Genomic DNA, 13,751 nt, shown 5'->3' on the forward strand with positions numbered 1-13,751 from the left:
CATTCCTCCATCAAATCAATCACTAAACCTCCTAAACAGAAGTGTAACAAATCCACAAAAACCTCTTTAGCAGCTTTCCTGCCTCTAAACAAAGTACTCTCTCTGCTTATGAACAAATATGGAAGTTAATTATCAAAATATATCAAGTGTCAAATTATGTGGCTCTGGGTTAGAAGTGAAGAAAATGGTTCAAACTTACTGCTGTAGCCACCCAGATTTTTAAATAATAGCAAATATTTCCTGGCATTAAAAAAAATTCAGTACCTCCTTTGCATGACATTATAAGGCTCTTCTTGATCTTGCCTCTGTCTACCTGTCTGACCTCATTTCCAGGCACTTCCCTCCTTCTAGTGGATGCTGAAACAGTGTAGCAAAGTAATAGACATATTCCCTCTGCTCTCAGTCTGTCAACAGAGGCAGAAAACGATGGTACAGAAAGATATAATAGAGACATACCAATGAGCATTTCCTGTGAATATTAAGTAGTGAGTACTTATATTACGTGCAAACAGAGATCTTATGTAGAACTGTTAGTATTTGTGGCATAATATTTTAAAAGTCTTGGCCGGGTGCGGTGGCTCACGCCTGTGATCCCAGCAATTTGGGAGGCCGAGGTGGGCAGATCACAAGGTTAAGAGTTTGAGACCTGCCTGGCCAACATAGTGAAACTCCGTCTCTACTAAAAATACAAAAAATTAGCCGGGTGTGGTGGTGGGCACCTGTAATTCCAGCTATTTGGGAGGCTGACGCAGGAGAATCGCTTGAACCCGGGAGGCGGAGGTTGCAGTGAGCCAAGATCATGCCACTGCACTCCAGCCTGGGTGACAAGAGTGAAACTCCGTCTCAAAAAAAAAAAAAGTCTTTTAATACCTCAATAATTTGCCACCATACAAAGAGGCAGACATCTTCCTCTTTTTCTCCTTAGTGTTCCCTTTGTCATGCTCTACTTCCTCTTTTCCCTCTGATTTAAGACAACCTTGAACACCAATTTTTGTGTAAACCTTTGTGTAAAGCCAGTCTATATCGCCTCTCCTCTGGTAGTTCATATTATTTTTTTAGTACATGAAAGGTGAGAACTCAAAATGATTTTAAGAGATCATTTTAATTAATGAGCAGAGTTCCTCTTTTATCCTCTGGCTAGTTTTAAGGAAAGAGAAAAATAAATATGGTTATATATGTTCTATATAATAAACAATGAAAGTACATTAGTACTATGTCTGGTAGGTTAAAGTGTCTCCACAAATTCTCTGATACTACTCTTTTCAAGAGCTGGAACCTAATTCCCTTCCTCTTGAGTCGGGTGTAGAACTTAAAGCCTCACTGCTAAAAAACAGAAAGCCGGGAAAGTCTTGGTGATGGACAACTTTGGAGACGAGGTCATATAGAGCACTACTGCTTCCTCCCTGCTCATTTTTTCTCAAATTGCTCACTCTGGAGAAGTCAACTGCCATGATATGAAGAGCCCACATGGTGAGGAACGAAGCATTTCTCCCAAGAACCTCTTGAAAATGGATGATCAAGCATAAGTCATGCAGCCCCTGTCCACATCCTGACTGAGTGAGATACCTGAGCCAGAAGGAACCAAGCTTGCTAAGCCACTCCAGAATTCCTGAACCACAAAAACTGTGAGATAATAAATGTTTGTTCAGAATCACTTAGTGTAATTTGTTATGTTGCAAGAGATAACCAATATGGCACAGCACTCATGATTATCAAATAATTTGTAATAATCAAATAGATCTAGAATTCTAAATCCAGGTCATTTTCACCCCATTTCATTACTATAAACTGATGCAAAAAAATTTAAAAATTTTTGTAAGATCCTCATCTCTTGCTCTTTGATTTAAATTCAGCCTGGACTATTAATTTCCATTCTATGATCAAAAGCAAGTGGAGATTTAGCATAGACTATTAATTTCCATTCTATGGTAGAAGAGAAGCAAATGGAGATTTTTAGATAAGCATTTAATAACAAGGAATACAGGGTATTTAACAGTTGATAAAGCACTTTACCTGTGGAATCTTAGACATTAATGGATGAGTATAGATGTTTGTACATATCTATTGAGAGCAGCAATTTCATTAACAATCACCTTAACTCTTCAAGAATGCATGAAAACATGAAAATTATTTTATAGTCAAAATCCACCCCAGGGTGCAATTATATGATGTCGGGTTAGATATTATACAAAGAAATGTTTTATACTTATCTGGTTCCAGACCCCTAATATCCATTATTCAGGGACTATGTAAAACTTCTCAAAATTAAATTTAAAAATCATCTATTAAATTAAAAATGTAATGCATTCCAAAAAGTGCTGGAATGGTTATCTTCAAATTACCAATGAAGATAAGCTTCCTATTGAATAAAATATAGCACTCAGTATGAACCAAATTTTCTGATCATTAAAAATAGGATAACCATTTGGGTACACAAAGCCTACCACATTAATTTAATCTTCAGTTTCAAGTTTTTATTCACTCTTTCTTTTTCTTCTTGATCAGTAGTGTAGACTTGGGGATTTCACATATTAGCACTATGTTTTTCATCTGCTGCTCTTAAGAAACATTCTTCTTTTAGGAAAGCAGTTAACACCTTCATAATATATACTTTGTTATTTAAAGGGCAGTGTGCAGAAGGAAAAAGAAAGGATCGTCACTATCACAACCTCCAGTCCAGAACAAACAGAAACTTTGCGGAGCACTTTTGTTTCTAAAACAAAACTACAAGAAAGAATACTGTGGGGAATAAATGCAGTGAACAATTTGTAACTTTTCCTTTTTTTTTTTTTTTTTCAGGCTGGTGTGCAGTGGCGCGATCTCGGCTCACTGCAACCTCCACCTCCCTGGTTCAAGCAATTCCCCTGCCTCAGCCTCCCTGAGTAGCTGGGATTACAGGTGCATGCCATCACACCCAGCTATTTTTTTTGTATTTTTAGTAGAGACGGGGTTTCACCATGTCGGCCAGACTGGTCTCAAACTCCTGACCTCAGGCAATCCACCCGCCTCGACTTCCCAAAGTGCTGGGATTACAGGTGTGAGCCACCACGCCTGGCCAATTTGTAAGTTTTCGAAAACATGTAACTAGCCAATTATTTAAGACCAAAATAGATCTAGATCAACTGGCAGTCTGCTATTAAACTCTGCTTATTTTTGCAGTTATATTTTCATCTATTTTGACTTAAAATTGAAGGATTATGAATAAAACTGTAACATTTATTTCCTCCAAGTTTTCTTGCCAAATTTAAGAAAGCCGCAGTCAGTACTGTGAGTGTGAGAGATCATAGACGAGGACTCCTTGGCCTCCACCCTCCATGGAGATCAAGCATCAGGAGCATTTATGTGGTTCCTCTCTTGAGGCTGTGAGATAAACACAGCAGGGCACTTTCATCTCTCCCCAGGGATTTCTCTAGCTTCCCCAGTTCAGTCTTTCCTTCGAACTTGTGTGTTGAACGTTGGACTCATTTAACATTTATCTTGTCAGCTTATATAGATATTTAATTTTTGATGTACAAGAGCTACCTCTCCAATTTTTTCTTTTTTTCTTGAGACGGAGTCTCACTCACTCTGTCACCCAGGCTGGAGTGCACTGGCACAATCTCAGCTCACTGCAGCCTCCGTCTCCCAGCCAGGTTCAAGCGACTCTCCTGTGTGAGCCTCCCGAGCAGCTGGGATTGCAGGCGCATGCCACACACCCAGCTAATTTTTGTATTTTTAGTAGAGACGGGTTTTCACCATGTTGGCCAGGCTGGTCTTGAACTCCTGGACTCGAATGATCCACCCCCCTTTAGCCTCCTAAAGTGCCTGGATTACAGGCGTGAGCCACCACACCCAGCCTACCTCTCCAAATTGAAAAAAATTTAAAAGCAAGTATCTTCTTTGCTTCATTAAAAAAAAAAAAAAAAAAAGAATCTACAAAGTGCAGTGATTCAATAGTTACTTGTCAAAACAAGATAATTTAGGAGAAATAAATGAAAATATTTTTAAATGAGCAGACAATCATAAAACTTAAATTCTAGAAAACATTTATTTTTGTATTTTGTAGTTGGAATTACATATCTGATTTCATGAATGCCTCAATTTATGAGTTTCGGTAGGTGTTAATCACTTGGATTCACCAAAGTATAAATCTCATAAAAATTAGCTGATACTTTTTGAATCTTTTTAGTTTTTAAAAGGAAGATATAAGCTAAAGTGCTAAGATATTAGCTAAAATGATCCTTTACCACGTTGTAATGAATTTATCCTAAATCCTTGATTTTAACTGCCATACTTGCATCAAAGAATTGCAAGTATATCACTAAGTATGATAAAATAAAATCAAGATGATAAGATAAAAAGAGAGAAGGAGGAAAGAGCTCTGATTCCAAACTGAATTTCTACTTAATAAATGGAGTTGACATTCAACAATGGTGGTTCAGCCTAGCCTGAAAGACATTATTGGATATAATCTCTTGTTCATATCAATAAGAAATTTTCAGAGAAAATTCTTGAGAAATTCAGAGAAATTTCAGAGAATTCAGAGAAATTTCAGAGAAATAAGAAATTTGCATTATTTCATAATGTCCTGCTTTCTACCCCTTATCTTCTCCTCCCCAAATAATCTACAGGAAAAAAAAAAATCAGTAGGCCCTGAGTGACAAATAGGGCTCTGAGTAAGAGTTAATATTTAGGGTTGGTTATATCAGTGAAGCCACTATATAAATAAAAAAGAACATTCATCTTCACTATGTCATAACAAGCAATACTTCAGGGAAGGGCAGTATTTCACAAATAGGTCATCTGAGCTAGGGGGAAAGATCTGAGCTTCTCTGTAATTCTTTACTAAACAAAAAAAGAATTCTGTCTTTTTATAGAAATAATTAATAGAAATGACAAAGATAAAAACTGGTCTAAGTGCCCAGGTCTGAAAAATCCAGAATTAACTTTGAAATAAATTTAATAGCAGCCGTAAAAATTCACGTACCTGTAACTTTTTTTTCATTATGCTTCATTTGTAGTCATGGTTCTTCTCTGGAGCAGATTGGCTCAGATTAGTATGAAACATGCTCCTGTAACTCTTTTATCTCTGGTAAAAATTTTCTTATAGATTCCTCTTAAGGCAATATAGAGGATGTGACTATGATCTCTCTCTTGTTCTCTGTCATCTCATTTTTCATCTTAAAAAGTCTGTCTGCAGAGCAGTTTAAACACTAACATTGAAGGGCCAGCAGAATACAGCCAGATCTCCTTGTTGCCCACTCAAGTCCTGCTTCTGCATGTAGCCACATTAAACACATCGGTGTACCTTCCACTCCAACAAAATCAACAATAATTTAAGTGCTTACTGCAGAGTCTCAAGAAAACACCAATCAGGAGGGAAGCAGAGTGCAGCCATCATCCATAGCAGACTTTTAAGAAATGCTCTTCTCTCTATTATGACCCCTACAGTCCGAATGCCTGGGTTTGAATCTCAGCTTTGCCAGTTTTTAGTTATGGGACTTTGAGCAAGTTCCCTAAATGTTTCATGTCTCAGTTTCCTTTTTTGTTAGGTAGGAATAAGATAATGGGTTACCTCTTATGGTTGTCATGAAGATTAAATGAACTAATACTTGCCAGATCATTAGCACAGTTTTCACAAGATTTGCTCAATAAATATCACACATGTTTACTGTCTCCTACATGCAAGGCAGTTATTTCCAAACTCCTACCCCATACTCCTCAAACTACTCCCTCAAAGACACCCTGGACTGGCTCTCTTCTCTCCCTTGATCACATTTTTCTTTCTGTCTTTATTCATTTTCTCCAGCCAGTAGCTCTTTGACCTTCCAAAATAAATTATTTTAGCCTTCTCACACTTCTCCAGTTTCTTTTTCCACTTTGCCCATTAACTCCATTCTCTAGAAGGGAGTAGGGAGAGGGGAAGATTGCAAAAACTTAACCTGTATGATTTTTTTCAAAAATTACCATCACAAATGTTTAGTAATATCTATGGTCCTTACTTGTAAAAAAAAGCACTGCTGTATCTATAACAGTTATGGTTATAACATTAATGAAAATAACTCCCAAACACTTCTAATTAGTTGAAATACTTTACAAGAATAAGAGGCAAATAAAGAGCTTAGATATTTCAGTGAATCTTAAAAATCTTCCTGCATTTTCCGGCCTATGTTATAATTCAGACTTTAGTATTCATTAGTCAACTACTCCATTCAAATAGCTTTCCAGAGTTGGTACCAATGTCTTTAAAAACCAGTGCCACTGAAAGGTACCAGGATATTTTGTAAACAATCAACACTTAATGATTCAATAATCACAGTTCTTTTTAGGTTCCTTGGTAATTAGTCGGAATGGGTATTGGCTTACTCGATAAGGCTGGACTTGGAAAAAGAGAAAACACCAAATTCATTTTGCCTCATTTATGAGGAAAAATAGAGAAAAACATGTTTCTCTTAGGTTTAAAGTTTCTTAGAGGGTAATCAATAGACTATGTCAGGGGCTGTGTTGGGATCCCAGTTAGCTGAGTACTGGCTTTGGTCCCAGTTAGCTGATTATTATGTGGCTAATGACCTCTTCATGAAGCTCTTATTCCTTGTCTCTCTTAAAAGCTCTATTAGTTCTACATCTCCTTTTAAAGAATAGTAGCCACCGCACTTCCAGTATGCCAGAAACTACGTTAAACCCTTCACTCACAGGAATGCATTTAATCTTCCCAATAACCCTTTAAGGCACGTCCTTTTATTGCCCTCATTTTACAGATGAGGAAACTGAAGATCAAAGGGATTAACCAGTTCCATCCTGGTTTGTCAGCCAGCAACTAAGTGGTAAAGATGGGATTCAAGCCCAGAGCAAGCAATCTTAATAATTAGTCCCAAAAGCCTCCCTGCAACTTTCCATTTTGGTTTAAAATTATCATGAGAAAGAGTAGTTATGTGTACATACAAAAGCCAACACTACTCTGAGTTTGTTTATACAGATATCAATTTAAAGATAATTCTGGAAGTCAAATATTGCACCTTGTTAGTGGCCTGGGTTTATTTTTTGACCAGCCAAATTACTTTTTATATTATAACAGCCACGCTTGATAGTGTGTCTGTTCTGTCTCTCTTCATTCTTTTCTCTGAAAACGTTAATTCTCAGAAGAAATAATTTTGAACTTGGCAGTGTGAACCTGGGAGGAAAGGGAGCAAGATGAGAAGGAAGGAGAATGGGGAGGGTCAGCAAGATGTTTAAAAAGCTGTGTTCTGGGGTGGGCGCGGTGGCTCATGCCTGTAATCCCAGCACTTTGGGAGGCCAAGGCATGCGGATCATGAGGTCAAGAGATCGAGACCATCCTGGCTAACATGGGGAAATCCCATCTCTACTAAAAATACAAAAATTAGCTGGGTGTGGTGGCACACGCCTGTAGTTCCAGCTACTCAGGAGGCTGAGGCAGGAGAATTGCTTGAACCCGGGAGGCAGAGGTTGCAGTGGGCCGAGATCATACCACACTGCACTCCAGCCTGGTGACAGAGTGAGACTCTGTCTCAAAAAAAAAAAAAAAAAAAAGGCCGGGCGTGGTGGCTCATGCCTGTAATCCCAGCATTTTGGGAGGATGAGGTGGGCGGATCACGAGGTCAGGAGATCGTAGCCATCCTGGCTAACACGGTGAAACCCGGTCTCTACTAAAAATACAAAAAAGAAATTAGCCAGGCGTGGTGGCGGGCGCCTGTAGTCCCAGCTACTCGGGAGGCTGAGGCAGGAGACTGGTGTGAACCCGGGAGGTGGAGCTTGCAGTGAGTCGAGATTGTGCCACTGCACTCCAGCCTGGGTGACAGAGCGAGAATCCACCTCAAAAAAAAAAAAAAAAAAAGGCTGTGTTCTGGAAGCCCTCTCTTGAATAAAGTTACAGATTGAACATCCCTTATCTGAAATGCTCGGGACTTAGAAGTGTTTCAAGTTTTAGATTATTTTTGGATTTTGGAATATTTGCATTATTATCAGTTGAGCATCCCTAACAGAAAAATCCAAAATGCTTCAATGAGTGTTTCTTTTGAGGGTCATGTTAGCACTCAAAAAGTTTCACATATTGGAGCATTTTGGATTTTCAAATTAGGGATACTCAACCTGTATTTAGTCCCCAGTGAAGCTACTGAAGTTTTTTTCATCTCATGAAATGCTTAGTGTAAGAGTCCAAGCCTCATATTAAGTCAACACAAGGTAAAACAGACACCAGCAGGAGAGGATGTGAGAGCACAGAGAGAGCCATGAGAAAGCTCAGGAACCCAGCAGAAGTCTAAAGGAGAGCTTCAGGCTATTTGGGGATCTGTGGCCGAACCCACTTCAATCAGATCTGTAAAAAGGCAGCAGGTCCTTGGCTAAGAGTGGGGTTACATATTCATGTAATGAAATTTAAATCATCTCTCAGTAGAATGCCTAGAATTAAAAAGACTGATACACCATGTGTTGCCAAGGATGTGATGTAAGGGGAACTCTCATACACTGCTGATAAGAATGAAATACGGCACAGCTACTTTGGAAGAGTTTGGAAGTTTCTTATCAAATTAAACAAATACCTACCATATGACTTAGCAACTGCCCTCCTATGTATTTACCCAAAAGATGTGAAAGCATAAGTCCACACAAAGGTGTGTATGCAAACACACTGACAGCAGCTTTTTTTTGTAATAGACACAAACTGGAAATAACTGAAATGTTTATCAACTGATGAATGCATAAACAAATTGTAGTACATCCATACCATGGAATAAATCATTCAGCAATAAAAAGGTACAAACTACTGATACATCCAACAGCAGGGCTGAATTTCACACCCATTAGGCTAAGTGAAAGAAGCTACATACAAAAGACCACACACTGTATGATTCCATTTAACTGACATTCTAGAAAAAGCAAAACAATAGTGACAAAAAGCAGATCAGTGCTTGTCAGCAGCTGTGGGTTAAGGGAGGAGGAGGAGATGAACTGCAAAGGGGTACAGGGGAACATTTGAAGTGACAGAAATGTTCTTCTATATCTTGATTGCAGTGGTGGTTACATGATCGAATATACATATCCCAAATTCATCAAATTGTACACTTAAGCTCGGTAAATTATATGTGTACTAATCTGTTCTCACACTGCTATGAAGAAATACCTGAGACTGGGTAATTTATAAGGGAAAGAGGTTTAATTGACACACAGTTCCTCATTGCTGGGGAGTCCCCAGGAAACTTACAATCATGACAGAAGGCAAAGGAGAAGCAGACACCTTCACAGAGCGGCAGGATGGTGTGAGTACAAGTAGGGGAAATGCCAGATGCTTATAAAACCATCAGATCTCATGAGACTCACTCACTATCATGAACAGCATGGGGGAAAACGCCCACATGATCCAATTACCTCCACCTGGTCCCGCCCTTGATACGTGGGATTATGGGGATTATAATTCAAGGTGAGATTTTGCATGGGGACACAGACAAACCATGTCAGTATGTAAATTATATCTCAATATAGCTGTGTTTTTTTTATTTTTTATTTAATTTAAATCATCCTCATCGGCAGTCATAATATGGAAGAATGTATATCCTGAGGATACTTTCTGTATCCTCTCTGTAGAAGGGGCCATCCTACTCCCTTCTTCCTAGTGATTCTGTTGCATTCTCATCAGTTCCCCCAATCCTGACTGTTGGAGAAACTGTTCACGCTATCTAGAAAGAGAAGCTTAATCAGGGCATAATTCAGGCTGAATCCCTTTGCCGGTACAAAGCTGTTTTGGGGGCCACCATGTTAAAGTATCCTTAATAACTAAACGCTGAACATTGTCTTCCTAAGTGCATGGAATCTGAGTCTGTGGTTTATAACTAGGCCTGCCAGATGAAATTTGAGTTGGATTTGAGTTCAGATAAACAACAAATAATTTCTTAGTATAATGATGTCCCAAATAATGCACAGGACACATTTTTTTTAAAATTTGATATACCTGGCAACCATATTAATAACACAATAATGATCAGTCCATGTATGGCCTTTTCAATTTTATGTCTTCATTCACATACTTAGTTAATTAAACTAATTAATTAATCTCATATTATGTCATTGCTGCAGACATTTTTAGTTACTACTGCTGGAACTACACTTTTTAAGAAACCACATGGCAACTCTAAGGCACCGAGAATGACTACTGAGAAGTAACTGACTTAGGGCCTTGTTAATCAAATTGTGATCAGCAGACCCAGGTAATCATCAACTTGGTACTTGTTAGAAAAGAATCTCAGGTTCTACCCAGACCTACTGAATTCAGAATCTGCATTTTAACAAAATCCCCAGGTGATTCCTATGCACAACACAGTTTTAGAAGCACTGATTTAGAAAGCTGTGTTTTAGGCAAATTTCCAGGCAGTGATATGTAGAATGGACTAAAGGGAAATTGACTGCAAGGATAGAAACACCTTACAAGAACATTTAAAAACCTCAGGCATTATTTCAAAATCTGAATCATGGTGCATGCAGGTAGCACGAATAAAAAGAAAAAAATATTGAAATCAGAAACATTCTAATGAAAAAAATCAATGGGGTTTGGTAACAGATTAGATGGAGGAAGGAGAATAAATGTCAGAATTTGAATACAAATCAAGTAGAAGCATCAAGTACTTCTAATATGATTGGCAGTGGTTCCCAACCTTGGCCACACATTGCAGTCATTTGGGAGCTTTAACAAATACTAATACCTGGGTCCCAATCCCTGAGATTCTGATTTAAGGTGAAACCTCGGCATTAGAATTTTTAAATGCTATACCCAGATACCTGGTAAAACATTTCCGCGTGTGTCTGTGAGGGTGTTCCCAGAAGAAATTAGCATTTGAATCAGTAGACTGAGTGAAAAAGATTCTCCCTCACCAATGTAGGTGGGCATCATCCAATCCACTGAGGGCCCAGACAGAACAAAAAGACAGAGGAAGAGCATATTTTGCTCTCTCTTCGGAAGCTGGGACATCCATCTTCTCCCTCCTCTGAGACAACAGAACTTCAAATACTCAGATCCTTGGACTCTAGGACTCACACCAGCAAATCTCCCAGTTTCTCAGGCCTTCGGCCTCAGACTGAATTACACCACAGGCTTTCCTGTTCTCCAGCTTGAAGATGGCAGACTGTGGGACCTCTTGGTCTCCATAATTGCATGAGCTAATTTCCATAAATAAATCCCCTCATATATCTTCATATATCCTATTGATTCTGTTTCTGTGGAGAACCCCAATTAATACAATTGGTAATCTTTTAGACTTCTCCAGTTGGTTGTAATACACAGTCAGGATTGAGAATGCTCAATTGAAATAAACAGTTTAACTGATAATTTATTAACTCTTTTTTCCAAATAAGTGTAAAATGAAGAGGGAATTCAGTGATAACAGAATCCAAATCTTCTAGTCAGGTGAAATATAAACTAACATATTTTCATTTGCCTGTTAAAATTTCAAATTGAAATTTACATAATTAGAATTAGCTATGATTTCCATTTTTTTCAAAACCTCAATTTGAATGAAATCAGTTAATGACCACTGTAGTTGGATGAGCATTTATGAATATTACTCATACTCCTAAAACATAATATGCAATGAATTGATCCTAATCACAATCATAATTACATATCTTAAGATAGAGTAAGGCCTTCAGGAAGAGGGGAGGTAGAATATGACATGCATAAAATTTATTTCCAAGTAAATGGCCATAGTAAAGTAATTATCAGAATTAGGCCCTGTAACTAAAAATCTAAATAAAAAAAAAAAATCAAGCAGGACATTTAAGAACTTTATAGCTAATTTGTCACTAAAGCATTATTTCATATATATGCAAAGTAAATACAAAATATTTTTCAAAAAGAAAAATATTTCCAATGACCTTTTATAAAATGGAAAATTGGCTTACCTCTTCCCTATGATTCTTAATTGGCATACAAAGAATGCTTTGTGTCTTGTAGCCTGTAATTTGGTCAACTTCTGCATTGAACCGAGGATCCTAGTATGGAAAAAGAAATTCAATTTAATGACTGACCTGTTCAAAGATTGATTTGATTTTTCTGATTTATTAGATTAGAGAAATCTAACCTTGGACTTACCTTGTTACTCTGAGTAACAATTTTATTGTTGTGAAAGGCATCATCATGTAAGTACATATTATATTTGACAAAGATAAATTTAAGTTGCTGAGCTTTTTTATAAGCAGCTAGTGTTTAAGAGAAAAAAATACAGACTTGAACAAATGTTCAGAAATAAAGAAAATTCAAAATATTAACCACTTTAGATAGCTGTACTTAAATTCAGGAAAAAGTGGTATCTCTTCACCTCTGTAATATCATCTCACAACCTGATTCTATTGTGCCTCCAGAACAACCTTTTCAATAAATGACTTTACTTCCCTTGTAAGGGCTCTTTTACAGTTCTTCAGTATTCTGTACTTCTATCTCAAGTATTCCTAAGAATTTAAATTATACACATATATACACAATCTGATTGAGTCAGATTGTAAACAATCCTATAATCTTTTGAATTTCCCCTTTTACAAGGTACATTATACACATCCAATAATCATAAAGGACTTCTGAGGTGTTAAATTTCTAAGTATGAATTAAAGAAACAAAGGTAAAGTTTAATTTTCCATTACACTTTAGATTGGGAAGATCTCAAATTAGGCTGTAAACTCTATGAGGGCTTTTTTTTCTTTTTTTTTGTTCATTTCTGTATTCTTAGCACAGGAACTCAATCAAAAGCATGTGTTAAATCAATGAAGGAATTCATTAACAAATAATACCACGGTTATCAAATGTTATCATTTTTACCTTACCATATAGTTTAAAGCAAATCTTGTCAGTAAAGGGAAAACCAAAGTAGAGGAAATCAGTAGCTACAACTACATGAGGTAAGAGTGGAATGGAAACAAGCATTCCAGAACATAAACATCTGAATGAGTGCTGTTCCCTTCAAAGCGATAGCCTTGGGGAGTTACATGCTCAATCTAATAATAGCACCACTGCTCCAAAAACTACGCAGTTGGAATTCCCTTCAGAGAATATGGAATATCCACACTGGAAAAGCTCATCTTTTGATGAGCTTTGAAGGTCATTTTTTTAAAAAAAATAAAAAATAAATTAGTCACAGGAAAGCTGTGAATGAAGTGATTACACTAGATTCCATCAATTGGGGTCAGAAATGAGGCCAATTTTCAACTCAGAGGGCCCAACTTAGCTTAAAGATAATTTCAAAAGAAAAGCTATAAAATGGTGAAAAATCAGCATAAATATTTTATATTATAAACACTACATTTTTGCTTTTTCTGCAAACATGCTCAAAGTTATATGAATTGAGATGCAGAGAAAAACTTTAGCTGAATCTTCCTAATAAAATTCTTATTTTATCTTTAGATATTGTCTAAAGGAAGCAGACAAGGTAATGATGTTGATGAATTAAAGAAGTGAAAACTTATTGATATATAGTGAATTATTTTACAAACCAATAAGTAAAACATGAATAAAAATACATCCTCAGTGTTACTTTGTTAATAAACATTTGAATTATGAGACAATTTATAAAGAAGACTTAACCCAACTACCTAATCAAAGCAGTAGAGTTTGACAGATTAAATTTAGTAGGACTTTCACATCTTTTTTTTGTCTACTGTTAGTTTAAAATCAACAGCAGTTCTGAATTTCACTCTCCAGTGAGGTGGGTGGGAATAAATACATCCTTCAAATTTCATTTGAGGTGAAGTTCCAAACTCCTGACATCTCAAGGAGTTTT

The 13,751-nt window shown here is 37.1% G+C and overlaps 1 protein-coding gene across 6 annotated transcripts in view; it reads right to left on the bottom strand.

The window, feature by feature from the left end:
* Positions 1-13,751, bottom strand: part of PDE5A (phosphodiesterase 5A) — a 134,099-nt gene that overhangs the window by 89,561 nt on the left and 30,787 nt on the right. For all 6 annotated transcript variants that reach the window (XM_063723621.1, XM_063723620.1, XM_009240282.4 and 3 more), the window contains exon 3: positions 11,884-11,973. In XM_063723621.1, the coding sequence (XP_063579691.1) occupies positions 11,884-11,973 (90 nt within the window). The remainder of the gene's footprint in view (positions 1-11,883; positions 11,974-13,751) is intronic.

This window comes from Pongo abelii, chromosome 3 (assembly GCF_028885655.2).
Source record: "Pongo abelii isolate AG06213 chromosome 3, NHGRI_mPonAbe1-v2.0_pri, whole genome shotgun sequence".
Taxonomy (NCBI): Eukaryota; Metazoa; Chordata; class Mammalia; order Primates; family Hominidae; genus Pongo; species Pongo abelii.